The sequence below is a fragment of the Chrysochloris asiatica genome, unplaced genomic scaffold (assembly GCF_000296735.1).
Source record: "Chrysochloris asiatica unplaced genomic scaffold, ChrAsi1.0 scaffold00008, whole genome shotgun sequence".
NCBI classification, from domain to species: domain Eukaryota; kingdom Metazoa; phylum Chordata; class Mammalia; order Afrosoricida; family Chrysochloridae; genus Chrysochloris; species Chrysochloris asiatica.
The window spans coordinates 34715245-34734158 of record NW_006408526.1 but is presented as its reverse complement, the minus strand read 5'-3'; the positions used below and the strand labels follow the sequence as shown (position 1 = coordinate 34734158).

The 18914-nt window shown below is 44.0% G+C and overlaps 1 protein-coding gene across 1 annotated transcript in view; it reads right to left on the bottom strand.

The window, feature by feature from the left end:
• GRIK4 (glutamate receptor, ionotropic, kainate 4) overlaps positions 1–18914 on the bottom strand; it is a 499211-nt gene that overhangs the window by 9462 nt on the left and 470835 nt on the right. The window contains exon 18 of the mRNA XM_006833921.1: positions 18234–18362. Within this exon, the coding sequence (XP_006833984.1) occupies positions 18234–18362 (129 nt within the window). The remainder of the gene's footprint in view (positions 1–18233; positions 18363–18914) is intronic.

Sequence of the window (18914 nt, the reverse complement as noted above, 5' to 3'; positions counted from 1 at the left end):
CACTGGTAGTTTCGAACTGCTGACCTTGCAGTTCACAGCCCGATTCGTAACCACTATGCTACAGTGTAGGTGTCTAGAATTCTGCTAGCCCTTGGGAAAGGCTTTTTCTTTTTCTTTCGGCTCTGAAGGAAGGTCCTTGTCTCTCTGAGTTTCTGCTCCATAGGATCTTCATGTGGCTTGGTTTCCCTCTTCCCCATCTCTGCTGTTTTCACTTGTTTGTTTAATCTCTTCTGTATCTCAAAAGGGAGTCCTGGTGTGTCACTATAGTATAAGCACTGGACTGCTAACCACAAGGGTCAGTGGTTCAAAGCCAACAGCTGCTCTTCAAAAACTGTATACATTACTATGAGTCAGAACCAACTTAATGGCACTTAGCAACAACATCTCAAAAAAGACTGACTTAAGACATCCTACAGTAACTAACCCTGACTCTTTGTGTGGTACTGTAGGATCAGTACTGGACTACGAACCACAAGGTCTGTAGTTCAAACTGCTTCTTGGAAACCCTATACAGGGTTTCTAGGACTTGGAAACGACTTCACAGTACCTAAGAACAACATTAATTCTGTCTCATTAATAAAACAAAAACAACCGATTTCCAAATGGAATTATAACTACAGGCATAGAGGTTAAAATTTGCAATGCCTATTTTTGGGAGATACAATTCAATCCATGATAACCCCTCTAGGTCAAACACCTGAACTCTAGTCACTTCCCCTTGCCTTCTAATCAGCTGCTTCCCACAGACTCCTGCTCTCTGCAAATGCACACACTCAAGTCTCTCCTTTCTTAAAGAAAAACAAAAGTCCTCCTCCCTTTTCTAACTTTGTCTAGCGAATACCTTGTTTTTCTCTCTTACCTCCACGGCTAAGCATTTTGAAAGAGTCATCTGTATCAGAACTCTGTAGAGGCATTCTGAAGCCCTTAAAAATCTTTCAGTTAGAGGCCTCATCTCACAGGGAAGACAGCAAAGGAAAATGTATCCACATCTTATGCTAAATACATTTTAAAATTTTTACTTGCAACATTACTGAGCAACAAGAAGCAGTTAATTTACTATTGGCTGCTATTTTTCAGTAATCATTCTACATACTAGGAGGAGAATGTTTTTGAAATGAGAAAATCTAACTAAAAATTGTTTCTAAATGTAATGAAGTTTTTATGAATATTAAATTTAAAAATTAATGAAGTTGAAACAATGTTACATTCTAGAGATATTTAATTAAACATGTACTAATTTAATTTTGCAATTTTCTTTTTGCATTCTGAAGCCAATCTTTCTTTCTTTCTTTTTTTTTTTTTCTGGCCACAAACATAGCTTTGGCCTTTTGAAAAGCTTTCTGGCCCCACCTACCCTGACTGTGGTATCTGAAGTAAAAATCAACCTTTCAGTTCTGAATTTACTTTTGTCCTTCCATTCATGCCTCATCCCATGCAATTTGGCCCTAAGTCACTGCAGTCACTGAGGTCACTGATGAACACTGTGCTTCTAACCCACTGGAGAATTTCCAGTCCTGATCTGACTTGATTGCTCTTAGCACTTGACCTTGTCAACCACACCCCTTTCATGGGTTTTTATAAAGATCTTTTCCAATCTTCTCAATATCCTTTGCTTGCTCGGGGACACCTTTCTGTCATCCTTTTCTGGCATGTGGTCCTCTCACGCTATCTTTTTTAAAAACTTGTTATTGTAAACTGAGTGAAGGTTTACAGAACAGATTAGTTTTCCATTCAACAATTCATACACATTTTTTCCCCATCACACTGACTACAATCCCACAATGCAACATCACTTATCCCACTTTCTCCCTGTGTCTCTTGTTTCCATTTCTCCTTCCTTCTTAACCCTTCTGAACTTTGTCCTGGGGTAAATGCTGTCTTGTTTTTTTATCTCAAGTGGTTGATTATTCTAAGGTGTGTGAGCCTCAATAGCATTATTATTCTTTCAGATCTATCGTTTGATTGAAACTTGAGCCGTAAAAGTGAGTTCAGTTCTAGACCTGAAGGGTGACTAAGGGTCATAGGCTCGGGGGTTTCACCAGTCTGTGTCAGGTCTTTTTTATGATTTTGTATCACAATTGTCTCCCACTGTATCCAGGATCTTCTAATAGGATTCCTTTCAGAACAGTTGGTAGAGGCAGCCGGACACTATCTAGTTCTTCTGGTCTTAGTGTTATGGAGAATGATATTCCATGGTCCGTTAGTCCACTGGAATAATTGCTTCCATATGGAGAGTCCAATAACTGCACCTTAGATGGCTACTTATAAACTCCTATGACCCTAGTTACTACTCACCAAAGTAGGATGTAAAACATTGTCTTTGCGGACTACATTAGGCCAATTGACCTTGGTGTCCTCTGAGACTAAGATCATGTACCTCCAAGCCCAGTGTGTGGCTGCATCGAAGCAGTTTTCATAACTTTGCCTCCTGTATGGCAATGTGATTTTTCGCTTCTCTCCTTGAACTGGCAATTATCAAGTCCTGATGCTCTTACTTCCTAAGTAGTTTTTAATTTCTTACCCTTCCCTTTGTCCCTCCTACTCCTTTCCTAGTCCACACTCTCTGCCTCCTGCTTGGAGCACTACAGCAGCCTCCGAAAAGATATCCCTGGTACATAGTTGCCTGAGTGAACTTTTTGAAATTCAAACTCTATCTGTGGCACATTCATTGTTGTTGTTGTTGTTGTTATTAGTGTCTTTTGAGTTGGTTCTGACTCATAGTGACCCTGCATAGGAGCAACTGGTGAGCTTGAACCACTGACCTTGGGTTCAAACCGACTTTGCAGTCCAGTGCATTAACCACAGCTCCATACCAGGACTCTGACACATTCATTAGCAACCCAGAAATGGTTACTAGCACATATTACTGCTGCTCCAACCTTCTGCCCGGGACCTAGCCTCATATCCAGCCCCATCTCTGGCTAACTCCAATCGTTCCTTTCAGACCTAGTTCAGGGGGTGCTGCTTTTGGTGGCAGGTTTGGGGAAGGGGCGTCAGGCACCATGTCAGGCCGTGAAAGTGGCAAGAAGAAGCCCCTGAAACAACTCAAAAAAACCAGAACAAGGAAATGGATGAGGAAGATAAGGCTTTCAAGCAGAAACAATAAGAAGAGCAGAAGAAACTTGAAGAGCTAAAAGCAAAGGCTGCAGGGAAGGGCCCCCTGTCCACAGGTGGAACTAAGAAATCTGGCAAAAAAAATAATCTGTTCTTTGTGACTGTGGCGATTGGATTCCCTGCTAGAACATCTCTTGCCACCTATAGTTAGATTGAAGTGTTGTCTTGGAGCCTGTTGTACATTTAAGAATGAACTTTTTACAAAACGAAGAAGAAGAAAAACCCTACAGTTGTCCATCTCTTTAGTCCTATCTTAGCTGTGTGATCAGTAAACCCAGGCCAGAATCCTGCCAGAGCTACTCTCCAATCTTTGTTATGCCCAAAATTCTGTACTACCTGGAATTAAAGCAACTCATTTGAGACAAACAAAAAGACCTAGCTCAGGGATCACATCACTCCTCCAGGCTGCCTCCTCAGATCTCTGTTAGTTACACCTCTTTTGTGGATCACTCTCATACTGCATACAGTAATAAATTAGCTTAAGTTTGTATATCAGTATTTCCCAATTGATTGTGAATTCCTTGAGGGTAAGAATAGTGTCTTGTTCAGTTCTAGAACCCCACAGTTATGTTACCCAGCCCATAATAAGATCTTCATTAAAGTTTGTTGAAAGAATGAGCAGAAAGAAGTATAAAGACATTCCAGAGGTAGGTGGTGGTTATGTTCCTGGAGTCAGGTCTGACCCACAGTGACCCTTCATAGGGTTTTTGAGGCTGTAAATCTTTACAGGAGCAGAAAGCCTCATCTTTCTCCCATGAAGCAGCTGGTAGATTCAAACTGCTGACCTTGTGGTTAGCAGCCCAACTTGTAACCAACTACACTACAAGAGCTCCTTCCAGAGGTTGTTGTTGTTAAGTGCCATCAAGTAGTTTCTGACTCACAGTGACCCTGTATAGAGTTCATGAGGAGTAGCTGGTGGGTTTCGAACCTGCACTGTTATTTTATCTATTAACTTCCTGCTATGAAAGATGAAAGGAGTGTTGTGGTTCTGTAGGATAAACACCAGACGGGAACCACAAGGTTGGTGGTTTGAGCCTACCAACTGTTCTTTGGAAGAAGAGGCTTTCTGATCCCACAAAGATACAGCCTTGGAAACCTTATATAGAGCTGCTATGTGATGGAAGCAACCCAGTTCAATGTCACTTAAAAAACAGCAACAACAATGAAAGATGATTTCATCCTCTCCTCTCCCCTCCCCCCACACATGTGCATACATACCCTCACACTTCTCTCTCCAAGCAGCTAATTAAACCACAATTGTTAGTTAAATGAGGCCTTCATTATTAAAAGCGCTGGAAATCCATAGTGTTATGCATCCATTCCTAATGAGATGTTGTTTGAAATGATAGTAAAATGAGACAGTACATTATTGCCTGATCACAGAGGCAGATGGCACAGAACCAGTGAGTGGCTGGCCAGTGTGGGGACAGTACCCTAACACAACTCATCACAAGGTGGATTGGCCATTCTGGGCCAGGACAGGCATGGTGCTGCAGAAGAGGATTATGAATGGTCATGAGATCTGTGCTGGGACCATTCTGATCAGCTCAAGGAAAGTGCCTAGGAGGAGCTGCAGTTTTCGCTGGATTCTGGTAGAAACCACGAGTCACCGGAACAACACCCCAACTCCTTTTTTTTCCCAGCTTCTTATGTTTCAGGGATAGCATGTTAATCATGGGTGTTGATGCCTGGCTGAGGCAAGGCTTGTATACCATTTCTGCCTTCAGGAACTCATTGGAAAGTGGAAGCAAGAATAGCTTGCTGGCAGAGTCAGAGTTGAGAAACAGATGGAGCGGCAAGCGGGACGGGAGCGGTAGGAGAGTGTAGCAGTTCCAGTTAACACTGCCATCAGTCATTCTCCTCGAAGTCAAATGCTTTCCACAGCACACAGCCATCAATCAGAAGCAACCTTTGATGTGGACTCCCTCCAGCCTAACTAGAAAGCCTTCGTGACCCTCACAGACACTAAAGCACCTGCAAGAGGTTCCGGGAAGCTATCATACCACCCTCCCTTCCTTCTTCAGATGGGACCACACTTAAGTCATCTAGACAGATGGCTTTTAGAATGGAGATTTTCTCCTGACACTTATGACTCTGAACCTTGATTATGCCCTAGTAATAATGCTGCATTGGCTGAGAGAAAATAGAGCTCTCCTCTGAAACTTTGGTGTCACTCACAGATTGCCCATAAATACAAATGATAGTTCACAAATGCAAATGCGTAACTTTCTTTGTCTCTGGAACTAAAGAAGAGAATGGCAAATTGGAAGAGAGCACCTTGAAGAGATTTGAATCTCCTCCCACCCACCTACCCACCTGCTCTTCATTCAGTTCAGACTGGATAATAATAAATTCTGGGATGTAGATGTGTCTTTGTCTTAGACCTTAAACCCCTAAAACGTTCCCGCAGTTCCTGGCAACAAACAAACAGAATATCTGGTTTCCATGGCGTCAACTCCACTCATGGAGACCATATTGTTTCAAAGGCTGAGTTTTCAGAAGTAGATCTCTAGACATTTCTTCCAACATGCTACTGAATGGACTTGAGCATCGCACCTTTCAGTCAGTAGCTGAGCACATTGACCTTGTGCACCACCCACACACGGGCTCCCATCTCCTGGTATCAAGGTGGAGGTTTGTGCCTGAGATGCAGAGGCGAGGTTCTTTTGTACAAAGAGGGGGAAGCACTGTCCCCATCTTATAACTAAAGAAACACAAATTCAGAGGCCCCAGGATCCACAGAAGCAGCGGCTGAGATCAGGGGACAGTCTGGTGTCACAGTCCCATCAAGGGACAATGTATCTAGTCTCTGATTTCAGTCAACAGCTTATGGAGGAGTTGTCATGAGCTAATAAGCACTATACAAAGTGCTGAGCTCTGTATAATGTTGTTGTTGTTAAGTGCTGTCGAGTCAATTCCAACCCTTAGTAACTCCATATAGGGTTTCCAAGGAGCAGCTGGTGAGTTTGAACCACCAACCTTGCAGTTAAAACAACTTTGTAGTCTGATGCATTAGCCCACAGCGCCACACCAGAACAATGGTCCCAGGTTAAAAGCTTTTGACAAGAACATGGATTCCTTCACCATTGTGGCTCTCAAACACGTTCTGTTTGCAAGCCATGCTCACCAAACCCTAAATCTATTGAGTCTATTCCGACTCACAGAAATCCGATAGGACAGCGTAGAACTGCTCCAGTGTTTCTGAGACTGTAAATCTTTACAGAAACAAATGGTCTCATCTTTTTCCCGTGGAGTGGTTTGTGGGTTTGGACTGCCAACCTTGCAGTTAGCAGCCCCACATCACATCAAGATTTCTCATACTCACCTACATCCCTACAGATGCATTAAATGGCCAGTCTCCACAGACTCTTCTTTTGGAAATAGCAGCTGGCCTCTCTGACTTTCCCAGAAAATAGAAACTGAATCATTACATTTGTACCATTGAGGACTGTGGAATAGTATGCTCTCCATTTCTTCTTTCATTCACAGTGATACTCACTGACTAGACCCAGCAGATGCCAGAAACAGTGGCGGTAGAAAAGTAGGGGGAAGGGCACAAAACAGAAAAAAGATGGAAGAGGCATTGTGACCGATTTTACAGTTCATCAAAACACTAAGTATGGGAACAGGCATTTGACAAGTTCGCAAAATAAGAGCTCAAGCAGCTCATTTAAAGACATTTGCAGTCTCATTCAAGTATTGTTAAAAATACTATAAAGCAGGCTTCACTGTCCCCATCTTATAACTAAAGAAACACAAATTCAGAGAAATTTATTAAGTTGCCCAAATTGTCATAGCTGAGAGGTGGATCTAATATAAGTCTGACCCCAAAGCTAGAACTTTTTATAAAATCCAACTGGCCTTTATGAATGTCTACTACTACGTCTGTCATTTTGCTATACTTTTTGGTGGCTTGTGTGTTGCTATGGTGTTGGAAGCTGTGACATTAGGATTTCAAACACCAGCAGGATCACCCATGCTGAACAGGTGTCAGTTGAGCTTCTAGACTAAGATAGGCTATGAAGAAAGGTCTGGTGATCTCTTTCTGAAAATGAATGAGTGAAAATTCTCTGGTTTAGAACAGAATATGGTCTGATCTATTGCGGGAAGATAAGCTGCCCCATCCCTAGGCTGATAATGACCTCGAGCACCTCAATGACCACGATGATGGAGCAGAACCAAGCAATACACTGTTCTGTTGTACATGAGGGGGCTATGAGTGAGAGCCCATTCCATAGTAACTTACAATAACTATGAGTGAGGTACCACCATCAACTTTTAATCCATTCTTACAGCTGCTCTTGGAAACAGGCATTATCTTTACATCCACTTTCTTAACAAGGAAATAAAGTACAGAGTAGCCAGGTAACTCTGGTAGCGTAGTGGTTACGAATAGGGCTGCGAACCTCAAAGTCAGCAGTTCAAAACTACCAGCCGCTCCGCGGGAGAAAGATGAGGCTTTCTGCTCCCGTAAAGATTCACAGCCTCGGAAACCCTGTTCAGGGTCGCTATGGGTTGGAACTGACTCGACGGCACTCAACAACAACAACAACAGCCAGGTAACTAGTCCAAGGTTGCGAGGCTGGCAAGTAGCCATGCCAGAATCCAAACAGCTGCTTGAGATGTTAGCCAATGCACCGCAGCACCATTCCCCATAACTTCAGAACTCAAGCTACATCCTGATGAAGGAATCCATTCCTGGGCGCCCCCAGAGCAACTGACAAGTAGGTCCTCTGAACAGGCTGCCAGTCAATTCATAAAAGCTCCTTCTCTCTTTGAAACAGGACGTCAAATCTTTGAATCAATGATATATTGACTTCACTTTGGTTCAGCTTCCAGAAAAAGTTGTCTGCAGGCTTTGTAACCACTGATTTCTTTTGTTACAGACTTAACTTTTGCCTTGATCCTGCTTCAGCCTGCCCCCATGCCTCCCCACTCCCCTCCTGGAGGCTGTCATCTCCCTGCAATAAATCTGATTGGGGAGAGGTTTCCTCTGTGAGCATCTCTATGAGACACTATCTAAACTCCCACATTCAGGTTCCAGCCTTGGCTCAATCCAGAGAAACTAGAGACCCAGGATAACCAGGTTGGGCCCCCTGAGAAGAGAGAGGAAAACCGAAGTCCCCAGAATTCCCCTCCTTTCCTCACACGCCCCCACTCTTGCTAAGATGTCTCACACTTTCATTCCCACTGTGCCAGACAGCAAACTTCCTGCTCTCTAAGGATTTTGGGAGTCAATGCCATGGCCTCCTTTCCATCCTTGAAAGGGGACCCTGATTTTCACAGCCTAGTGCTGTATTTATGTGCCTTTGAAGCTTCATTGTGAGCTGGTGTTTTTCAAGATAAAGGTATTTAATTTCCTTGGAATTCACCAACCATCTCTCTCACTAGCAATTGTCTGCAAAGCCTCTGGTAATCCAATCCTCTTGAACTGGGATGCCGGCATCTGTGAGTGGCTAGTGATATTTCTTTTTATAGACATTGAGCAATAAATAAATAAATAAATAAATAAAACAAGGGTTTTTGCAAAGAGAAGGCAGAAGAAAATAAAACAGCTTGGAATGAAACCTGCTCCTTTTTGAAATCCTTGAGTCTTCCACACGATCTGCCATTTTATTTTGATTTTTAAAGCTATTTTCAAAGATAGATGGTCACTGAATTAGATAGAGGCAGGCAAAGAAATTGGGGTAGAGGGATGGGAACAAGAAGCAAAGAGGCTTAGCAGAGCCAAATAAGACTTGGCCCAAAAGACTCAGGATTGGTGGCATCCCCCAGTGTTAGGATTCTTCTCTGGAATTTGGCAGCACGTTAGATAATTTATAATATTGGATAATAAATAATTGGATAATAATTATTAGATAAATAAATAATATTGGATTGGAATTGAGGCAGCACTAGATCCTTTTCTTTGAAGCGTCTCATATTTACATAGGATAACAAAGCAGAAAAGGATTCTGTTAGCCACGGTGCACTGTCTGGTCCATTCTAATTGAAACCAAACTGCCTAGAGCTATTCCCCCATTTCTGAGGTCTCTGAAAAACAAGGACTCCCCTCATCTCCTTCCCTTTCTGCCTGTTCCAGACTTTTCCATTTCTTTAGGTGCATGTGAAAGCCAATGGATTCAAATCACAAAAAAGAAAGATCACCTAGGAGCTGCTTTAGAAAGCTAATTAAAGCTACTGTCCTCTGTTCAATCTGAGTCACAAGGGGTGGGGGTGGAGGATGCTCCTGTGGCTTGATTCCTGGTGGCCACTTAAAGACGTAAAGGCAAATATCTTTCATGTTGGGCTGGTCGTGTTATTCTGCCACAGCCAGGGGAAGAGGGGGGATTGGGGAAGTTGGGGCTTGAGCAGGGAATTATCTACCCATGCCTGGATGACTCATTTGCCAGAAAGAAACCAAGCAATGGTGCCTCATGCACCAGGCAAGTGCTTCTCGCTTGGCTTGGAGGAGGTCGTGAGGAGCCTCGTGTGGCCAGGAAGCCTTTTATTCTCTGAGTAATGTTTGCTTGGGCTCTTGCCATGGCACAAATGGAGCCACTGCATTAAACTGGCACGAGTTGCTATGGCTGGGATGGCTGCCGAATCCCTGGCTTTTACAGTGATTTGCAACATCTCCCATACAGCTTCAATGCCTGGGCATTACCACTTATGAGTACTGCTCACCTCTCATTCCAAAGGACGAGTACAGAGAGGAAAGTTCACACTGGTTGGGGGACGGTGCTCGAGCAGCTCCTGCATCATCCAGGACCTCCATAGGATGCCACCCTCTGCTTATTTTCCCTTTTCATTTGTTTAGTTCTTTCCTCTGTGACAGAAAACATTTGGCCCCAAAGTGCAGAGTAGACAGAGCATCTTCTTCATTCCTTCCATCATTCCTGGGAGCCTGAGCTCCCTGCCTGTCTCCCTCTCCTTCCACCCTCAACTCTGCTGCTATCTGATCTGCCGTCCTAAAACTCTAGAGTGTAAGAACAAATTTCCATATTTAATAACTCTGCAAAGATGATAACTTTATTTTTTGACAAATGAACTTAATCTCTGCCTCAAGCTCCCAATGCCACCCAATTGCCAAAAGCGTAGCGACTTCTCAGTCACTTCAGGTTTAAAATCAAGGTTTTCTCCTTATAAAATACATCTCTCTAGAAGTCCTGGTGTGGCGCTGTGGGATAAAGCAATGGACTGCAAGGTCAGTTTCAACCACAAGGTCGGTGGTTCAAACTCACTAGCTGCTCCTTGGGAACCCTAGACAGGGCCACTGTGAGTCGGAACCAACTCGACGGCACTTAACAACAACAAGGATGTATTTTGTTTCTGGGGTTGGAAAGGGGGACAGTTATGTGACATGGCATGGGGGTAAGGAGAAGGTGGCTGGCCTAATGCTGGATTCTACCTGGACTTCCAGTATCGCTGTCTGGGATCCAGGAAACTCAGGCCTGTCTCTGGTACTCTCTGCCATCACTCATAGTTCCCCTTCACTGTGGTGTGACACTTACTTCTGAAACTCCCCAAACTCCAGAAGCAAGCAAAAACCTCTTGGAGTCTAGGAGCCATAACTACCACTCTACATCTGCTTGCTTCTTCTTGGGGACCCCCACCCCACATTTTAGAAGGCGGCATTGGTATTTCAATAGTAGGATTTTCATCTTCTATGCAGGAGATCTGGATTTGACTGCCAGTCAGTTCACCTCATGCGTAGCCACCACCTGGCGGTAGGTAGATACTTGTATGTTGCTCTAATGCTGGACAGGTGTCAGTAGGGCCTCCAGACTGTGAAAGTTAAGGTTTTGTGTCAAATCATTTAGGCCAAGATTCTCAGTGGTTTAGCAGTTAAGATTTAGTTACCACCTTCATGATGAGACCTAATAAAATATAATCAACCCCATGATATGACTTGATGTGATCAGCCTTGATCTGATGTGATTTTCCTGTGTTATCAATCCTCACTTCTCTGATATTAATGAGGCCAGATGCAATCTACATGAATAGTTATGTCTTGAGTCAATCTCTTTTGAGATATAAAAGGAGAGAGAAGTGAGCCAAGCTCAAAGGGACCTACGACCACCAAGATAGAAATGCCAGGGTTGGAGTTTGTCCTTTGGACCTGGGGTCCGTGCACGGTGGAATGCAGGGGAAGACTGATGGCAAATGCATGAAGCACTAAGGAATGCTGGGCCTACAGATGCTGAAAGGTGACCTTGCCCCAGAGCCCACAAAGAGAAAGCCTTCCTCAGAGTCACCACTCTGAACTTGAACTTCCAGCCTCTTCAATGGTGTGAGGGAATACATTTCTGTTTATTAAAGTTACCATCTAATTGTAGTATTTTGTTACAGCAGCACTGGAGAACTAAGATACAGACTTAGATGGACTGGAAGAAAGACCTGCTAGTCTACTTCCAAAAACCAGCCAATGAAACCCTCTGAGTCACATAGTCTATGCACAGGGTCAACATAAGTCTGATTTGAAGGCAGATATTAACAACAGCAAGAATCAGTCTAACATATCCTTTCCTGCTCTGACCCACAGCAACCCTCTGTACAACTCTACCGGGTCCTGCGCCATCCTCATAATAGTTATGTTTGCACCCATAGTTGTATCCATGGTACCGATCCATGTTGTTGGGAGTCTTCCTTTTTTTGCTGACCCTCTACTTTTCCAAGCATGATGTCTTTTCCCAGGGACTGGTCCCTCCTGATAACATGTACAAAGTATATGAGATGAAGTCTCACCATTCTTGCTTCAAAGGAGAATCTGGCTGTACTTCTTCCAAGATAGATTTGTTCATTCTTCTGGCAGTCCATGGTCTATTTAATACTCTTCACCAACACTCTAATGCAAATGTAGCAATTCTTCTGGTCTTATTTATTGTCCAGCTTTCATATGTATATGAAGCCATTAAAATACCACGGCTTGGGTCAGGTGTACCTTAGTCCTCAAAATGATATCTTTGCTCTTAAACACTTACAAAGATTTTCTGAAGTAGATGTGGCCAATGCAATATGTCTTTTGATTTCTCGACTGCTGCTTCCAGAGTGAGGAGTCCTGGTGGTGTAGTGGATTATGTGTTAGACTGCTAACCATAAGGTTAGCAGTTCAAATCTATCAGTTGCTCTGCAGGGCAAAGAGACAGCTTTCTGCTCCCATAAAGATTTACAGCCTTGGAAACCCTATGGCTGTGGGTTCTTGTACTTTTTTTTTGTTTTTTTTTTTTCAACTTCCAGAGTAAGATGCAAAATTCACATGTATATTTAGAAGAAAACAGAAAACTTTAAGGCTTTGAGACTTCAAACATGGTGGGCTGATTTAATCTATAGTCGCAGATCCTCAAGGGCATGCATTCAGTCTCCTCTGCTATGAGTTCCTTCCCTGCTTTGCAGTTCCAATGCGTTTACCCAGTTTTCAGTGTTCTCTAAGCACCCTTCTTGTCCTACTTAGTCAGCCTAATTCTGATTGTAACAAATTGTGCTCTACAACATTCCTAAAGCAATGACATTTAATGGATACTTCAAGGTCCAGGCCAAATGTCTCTGTCAAGTCTTCCCTGGCCATTCAATTAGAATTAATCATTTCCTCCTCTGGGCTTCTTACAATTTCTTTATAGCTTGATTAAAGCACTTCTATAATATAACCCTTACAGCTACTGTGTGTGCCCCTCTCTGGGCTCTAAACCTCTCAAGAGCAGGGCCATGTCTTATTTCTTTTCATAATGTCAAAGCCTTGTACCTTGCCTGGTATGCAGTGGTTCATATAATACTTGTTGGAGATGCTGAAGAATGTCCATGACAGCACACATGGTATTGGCGTCCTGGTGTGGTGGTGTGGGTGAATGCAAGTTCCGTTTGAACCACAAGATTGGTAGTTCAAGCTTACCAGCCACTCCTTGGAAACCCTATACAGCACCGCTGTGGCACTTAACAACAACAACAACAACAACAAATCAGGGTTTTAAGGTTCCCAGCTGGGAGAAAAAAGATCAAGGATGAGAGGGCAAGTGGTGTTTAGTCTGGAGATTCTTGAAATGTTTTCTCATTTACTCATTCTTTCATTTATTTATTTGCTGTTCATCTTTCATCAAATACAGATGTCAAGTTGTACGTTGGATGCTGGGTAACAAAAATGAGCAAAACACAGTCCCTGCCCTTAAGTTACTCATAGTCTATGGGGACATGTCAACAGACACAAAATAAATATCCTAAGTATTTTCTGAAGAGCAACCCAGCCCAAGATGGGTGGGTGCATTTATGACTTGTCGACACCATTCAGATCTCTGGCTGGGCCTTAATTTCTCCTTTAGGTCTAGATTTTTACATGAAATGAGTTCTCATTTACTTTGTGCCAGGCACTTTGCTGAGGGCTTACCCTGATTTGTCTCAGTGCTGTTCCACAACTGTCTGTAATAGGGCCATCTATGGAGTAGAGTCCATTTAACCCAATGTTCATGATCTTGATACTTATCAAAACTGCCTCATGGAGGAGAACTATCCTAGTGGCTGTCATCCGGACAAGTGAGGCATGCAGCAGGGTGTAAGTTTGATGAACTCCATTCTCTTGGTGAAGGAGGCAAGTTCTTTGGACTTTGGGTGACATCAAAAATGGAAGAATGATACTGAGTCCCTATGCATGAAAACTGTAAGGCACCCAGATCCTGCGTCACCTTCCTGTGTTTGCCAAGTTTGCTACCCGCCATCTGTTTTCCCATAGTAATTAGCAGTATTCATAAATAAACACAACTACATGAACAAGTAAGCAAAAGACACGGTCTTTGGCTTCTTTCAGAGGTCTGGGTTGAAAAAGAGAACTGGAGAGATGAGATCAACTCAGTGGTGACTCTCATAAAGACAGTGACTTCACAGGGTTAAGTTTAAAAAGGAAAGGAGCACCCCGGAAATCTGAGACTGCAGGAAAGAGGAAGGACAGACTTGATGCCTACCAGAGCCTGCAGACTAGACCTGGTGGATTAGACCTGGTGGGTCTGAATCCCTTGCCCTTGATCATCACCTGCTTTAACCCAGCCTCCCTGCATCACCGCGTATGTTCCATCAGCTGTGCTGAGACAGGAACAAGTACTGAGCTCTGGGTGAGAAGACCAGGTAGGAAACTAAGCACAACTACTTCCATTCATCTCTTTAGAACGGGCGGTTCAAGCTCACCGGTCGCTCCTTGGAAACCCTATACAGGGTCGCTATGGGTCGGAACTGACTCGACAGCACTTCACAACAACAACAACTGTTGTTGGCAGAGTCCTGGTGTGGCACTTGTGGGGTAATGCGCTGGACTGCAAGGTCAGTTTGAACTTCAAAGTTGGTGGTTCAAGCTCACCAGCTGCTCCTATACAGGGTTGCTGTGAGTCAGAACTGACTCGGTGGCACTTGGGAAAAAAAAAATTGTTGTTGGCGCTGTAGGATTAGCACTGGACTACGAACCACAAGATCGTCAGTTCAAACTCACAAGCCACAAGCCACTCCTTGGAAACCCTAGTTTAGGGTTTAGAAAACCTTAATTCGCTTTGAATTAGAACCAACTCCATGGCACTTAACAGCTTAACAGTCTTGTCATTAAGGAGTTCTGGTGTGGCACTGTAGGATAAGCACCTGACTGAAAGGTTGGCAGTTCAAACTCACCAGTCGCTCCTCAAAAACTTTATACAGGGTCACTATGAGTCAGAACTGACTCAATGGCACTTAACAACAACTTTTTATTAAGTTGTTTTTAAGTGCCTTTGAGTCTGTTCCTACTCTTAGCAACCCTGTATAATGTTTCCAAGTAGCGGCTGATGGGTTTGAACTTCTAACCGTGTGGTCAAACCAAACTTGCAGTCCAGTGCATTCTCCCACAGTGCCACATCAAGACTCCTAGCATGGCCTGTTGTTGCTGTGGTTAAGTGTCGTCGAGTCAGTCCCAACTCATAGCAACCCAGTATAGAGTTTCCGAGGGGTAGCTGGTGAGTTGAAAATGCAGACCATGTGGTTCAAACTGACCTTGTGGTCCAGTGCATTCTCCCCCAGCGCCGCACCAGGACTCTGGGTAGCTTTTAGATACCATTAACATATGTTAACTTATTAAAGCCAAATGTATTTTGACTGTTACAGTCTCAGTTTGATTCAAATAATGTCCCATCCATGTCCATCTATCCAGTTCTCTCTTTCATCCCAGACCTGCTAAGGGGGATGGTGGAGAAGGACTTTGGGACCTACACTCTTCCCAAGTACAAAACATCTACAACACAGGCCAATTATCCGGACTTGAATCTTCTCTGTTCTGTTCACACCAGCAGCAGTCCCGGTGTGGTGTGAACACTGATTCCTGCCGACACAGCTTTTCTCAAGATGCTTATTTGCTTGGAATTCCTTCCTCCCACATCCTTACCTGCTTGGATCCTGGGGATCTTCAACATCTACTTTGTTCAATATAATCTACAAAAGTTCCTGAACAATTTCCCCTATGCCCTCCCAATCTTTTTAAACTGGGAACAAATAGTCTTCTCCACATTTCCTAGCCCCCCCACCCCCCCATCCCCGTCCTAGAAAGTAGATTGGCTCCTTTCTAGAATGGTTTGCTAATCACTTCAAGTATGTTGGCTTTGTTTGCGCAAATCACTTTACAATCCTAGACTGTAAACCTATAGCCTTTCTCTGTTATTCCCAGTTGTTGGGGCACCCCACTGTTACTCAACACATTTTTGATGATTGAATGGTTGGCTGGCTGACTGAGTAAAAAGAACTCCCCTGCAGACAACTAACAAAATTAAGAGTCCCTTGATGTCCTCAGAACAGTATGAGGGGGCTTCAAAAAGTTTATGGAAAAATGGAATTGTAAGATAATGGAATTTGTCCATGAACTCTTTGAAGCTCCCTCAGGCAGTATGGTGTCAGGATGAATATCCATAATAGGTATGCTATGAGCACCATTTTGCTAGTTCATATTCTACCTTCACAATAATCCTATGGTGTGCTAGTCACTGTCCTCATTCCAAAGGGAGGGAAACAGGTGCAGCCGTGTTAATAACATGCATTCTTGTTAAGTGCCCTCAAGTTGACTTGGACACACAGCCATCCTGCATAGGGTTTCTGAGACTTAATTCTCCGATGGAGCAGAAAGCCTCATCTTCCTCGATAAGCACTGGACTGCAAACCACAAGGTCTGTGGTTCGAGTGTACCAGCCACTCACATGCATAAGCACCCAGAACTAGTACTCAGGCAGGTGAGCTGAGACTCAAACGGAGGTCTGCCCAGTTTTCCATCCACTTATTTCCACTGCCCTCCACATGCTCATCCTTGGCCTTAGGCGGGTGGAGAATCCAGAAGGGAGTTCTCTCTAGGGAACGAAGCAGTGCTGACTCCATCCCACCCTTCTGACATGTAAATGACTGGCCCCCTCAGTCAGTATTCCTGGGACCTGTCCTTGTAGGGAAGAATTCAGGCTTAGACACTTAGAAATGCCTTTTTCTTCCCTCAGTGTCTCACCAGGGATAATCATTCATGCTGAGCCGAGAGTGAAGCGCCTATCATTCATTTTACTCCTCAGCTGCCTTCCTAGGGGGTGGCCGTGTACAGGTAAATTTGCTGCATAATTTAGCAAAGCTGTGTATAGTAGATTATATAGTGATCCTATGATTTATTGTCCAACCCACAACTCTGAGAATCAATTTGCTGTTGTTGTTAAGTGCCATCAAGTCAGTTCCAACCCTGCGTATAGGATTCTGAAAATAAATAACAGGCATTTGTGGATCTACAGCCTAGGTCATCTGAAAGTGTCCCAGGCTAACCAAGATGTGTATCACTACAGGAAACCCGGGTGTGAGAAACTTGTAACTCAACTCCATCTGTCAGTCAGTGACTGCATTAGATTCAAAGCAAGGTAACATTCACTCATTCATTCATTCATTCAATAAACTCTGCTTGCCAGACCCTGTGGCCAGTTCTGTGAAAAAGACAGAGGTGTGGCACTGTGGGTTAATGTGCTGGACTTCAAAGTCATTTTCAACTGCAAGGTCAGTGGTTCAAGTTCACCAGCTGCACCTTGGAAACCCTACACAAGGTTGCTATGGGTTGGAACCAACTAGAAGGCACTTACCAACAACTTCTCTCATGAAACTGAACATTTTGGTAAAGGAGGTGGAAAGCAAGCAAATAGAAAATATAATGTCAGGTAGTGATATAGGCTGTGAAAAAAACAAGGTAGTGATAAGGAGATGAGGTAGAGAATGTGGGGTGATGGGCATTTTTAGTAGGGTAGGAGGAAGACGTCTGTGAGGGGAGTTTCTGAGAGGAGGTCAATGAAGGTGAGTTAGAAGAGATCTTGGGGAAGGGAACAAGTGCCAAGGGTATGAGGTGACAATAAGCCAGGAACCTTGGAGAACACAGAGACCGGTGTTACTGAGGCTGGCAGTGAGGAGAGCAATAGGAGTCAAAGGTGGGAACTGAACCCTGGTGATACAGTGGGTTAAGCACTGGATTGCTAAGAGCAAGGTCAGTAGTTCAAACCCATCAGCCACTCTGCAAGAGAAAGATGAGGCTGTCTGCTCCCTTAAAGATCCACAGTCTTGGAAACCTAATGGACAAGTTCTACTCTGTCTTATAGGGTTGCTATGATGGAAATGGACCCGATGGCAGTGGGTAAAGTGGGAGCAGATCATGTAAGGCCTTGAAAGTTTGGATTTTTTTTTTCTGAGTGAGATGGGAAGCCATTAAAATTTTGTGCAAAAGGATGCTGTAGTCTGGCTTGCATTTTAACAGCAGTCACTGGGTAGTGGCGAAGGATACACTGTGGAGAAAGTACAATGTGTATGAATGGAAGAAAGACACCAGGCTATTGTAATTATACAGGTGCAAGGTATTGAGGAAAGGACCAGGTAGATGCTGGGTATAAGAGGTGGCTGGATTCAGGGAAGTTCATGGAGGCAGAGCCTTTACAGTTTGTGAGCCAGGTGGACACTTGGGTGTCTACACAGCATGCAAGACCCTGGCTCAGGACTGGCCCAAAGGCAGCCTGTCTTGTCCTACGGTCAACCCAAGGCTAGTTCTCAATGTGCCCTAGAAATCATTACCAGGAATTCCAGACACGAGAAACAGCCACTTTGATCTTCTAGGGCAGGAGGGGAAGAGCCCTGAATGTCCTTACCTTTGGCTCTGTGGTCTTCCTCCTTGGGGCACTTCCCGCCTTCCCACCATTTGCGCTTCAGAATTTCCAGGCGGTTGTTCTCTTGCAGCTGGAGAATGGCCAGATCAAACTCATCCCGGAAAACGGAGCCTGTGGGGTCACAGGAGAGGTCAGACCACAGGACTTGAATATCAGCTTAAGTGTCCCTCACTCCCTTTCCCGGCAAATCTCCTGGCCATTCCACCTGATTGAATAGGGGGCTGAGAAAGATGTGGTGGAGTGTCCCCACAGGACTGACCAACTGACTCCACGTGGGTCAGTGGAAGGAGTCTCCATGTGGGGGAAATGAATTTTGGCTTCATGAAAATGCGCTCCATACTTTCTACTTTGCCTTCTTTCCAAACTGACTGGCATGTTGAACCCATGGCCAAAGACCCCAGAATGACTCAGGTAACAGCTTGCCAGGCATTTATGCCACCTCCCTCCCCACTCAGTCTCCACCACTTTCTCAATGACAAAAAAAAAATCCCAAACCAAACCAAACCAGTCTATTCAGGTTAAACGGCCTGCCCACCAACACACAGGAAGTTGGTGTCAAGCTTCACATCCACCTCCATAACCCCAAGCAGGGTAGTGTTCTGTGGCCTGTTCCTCTCAGCCAGCTACTGTCTATTTTTCACTTTATTTAAATTAATTTCTTGG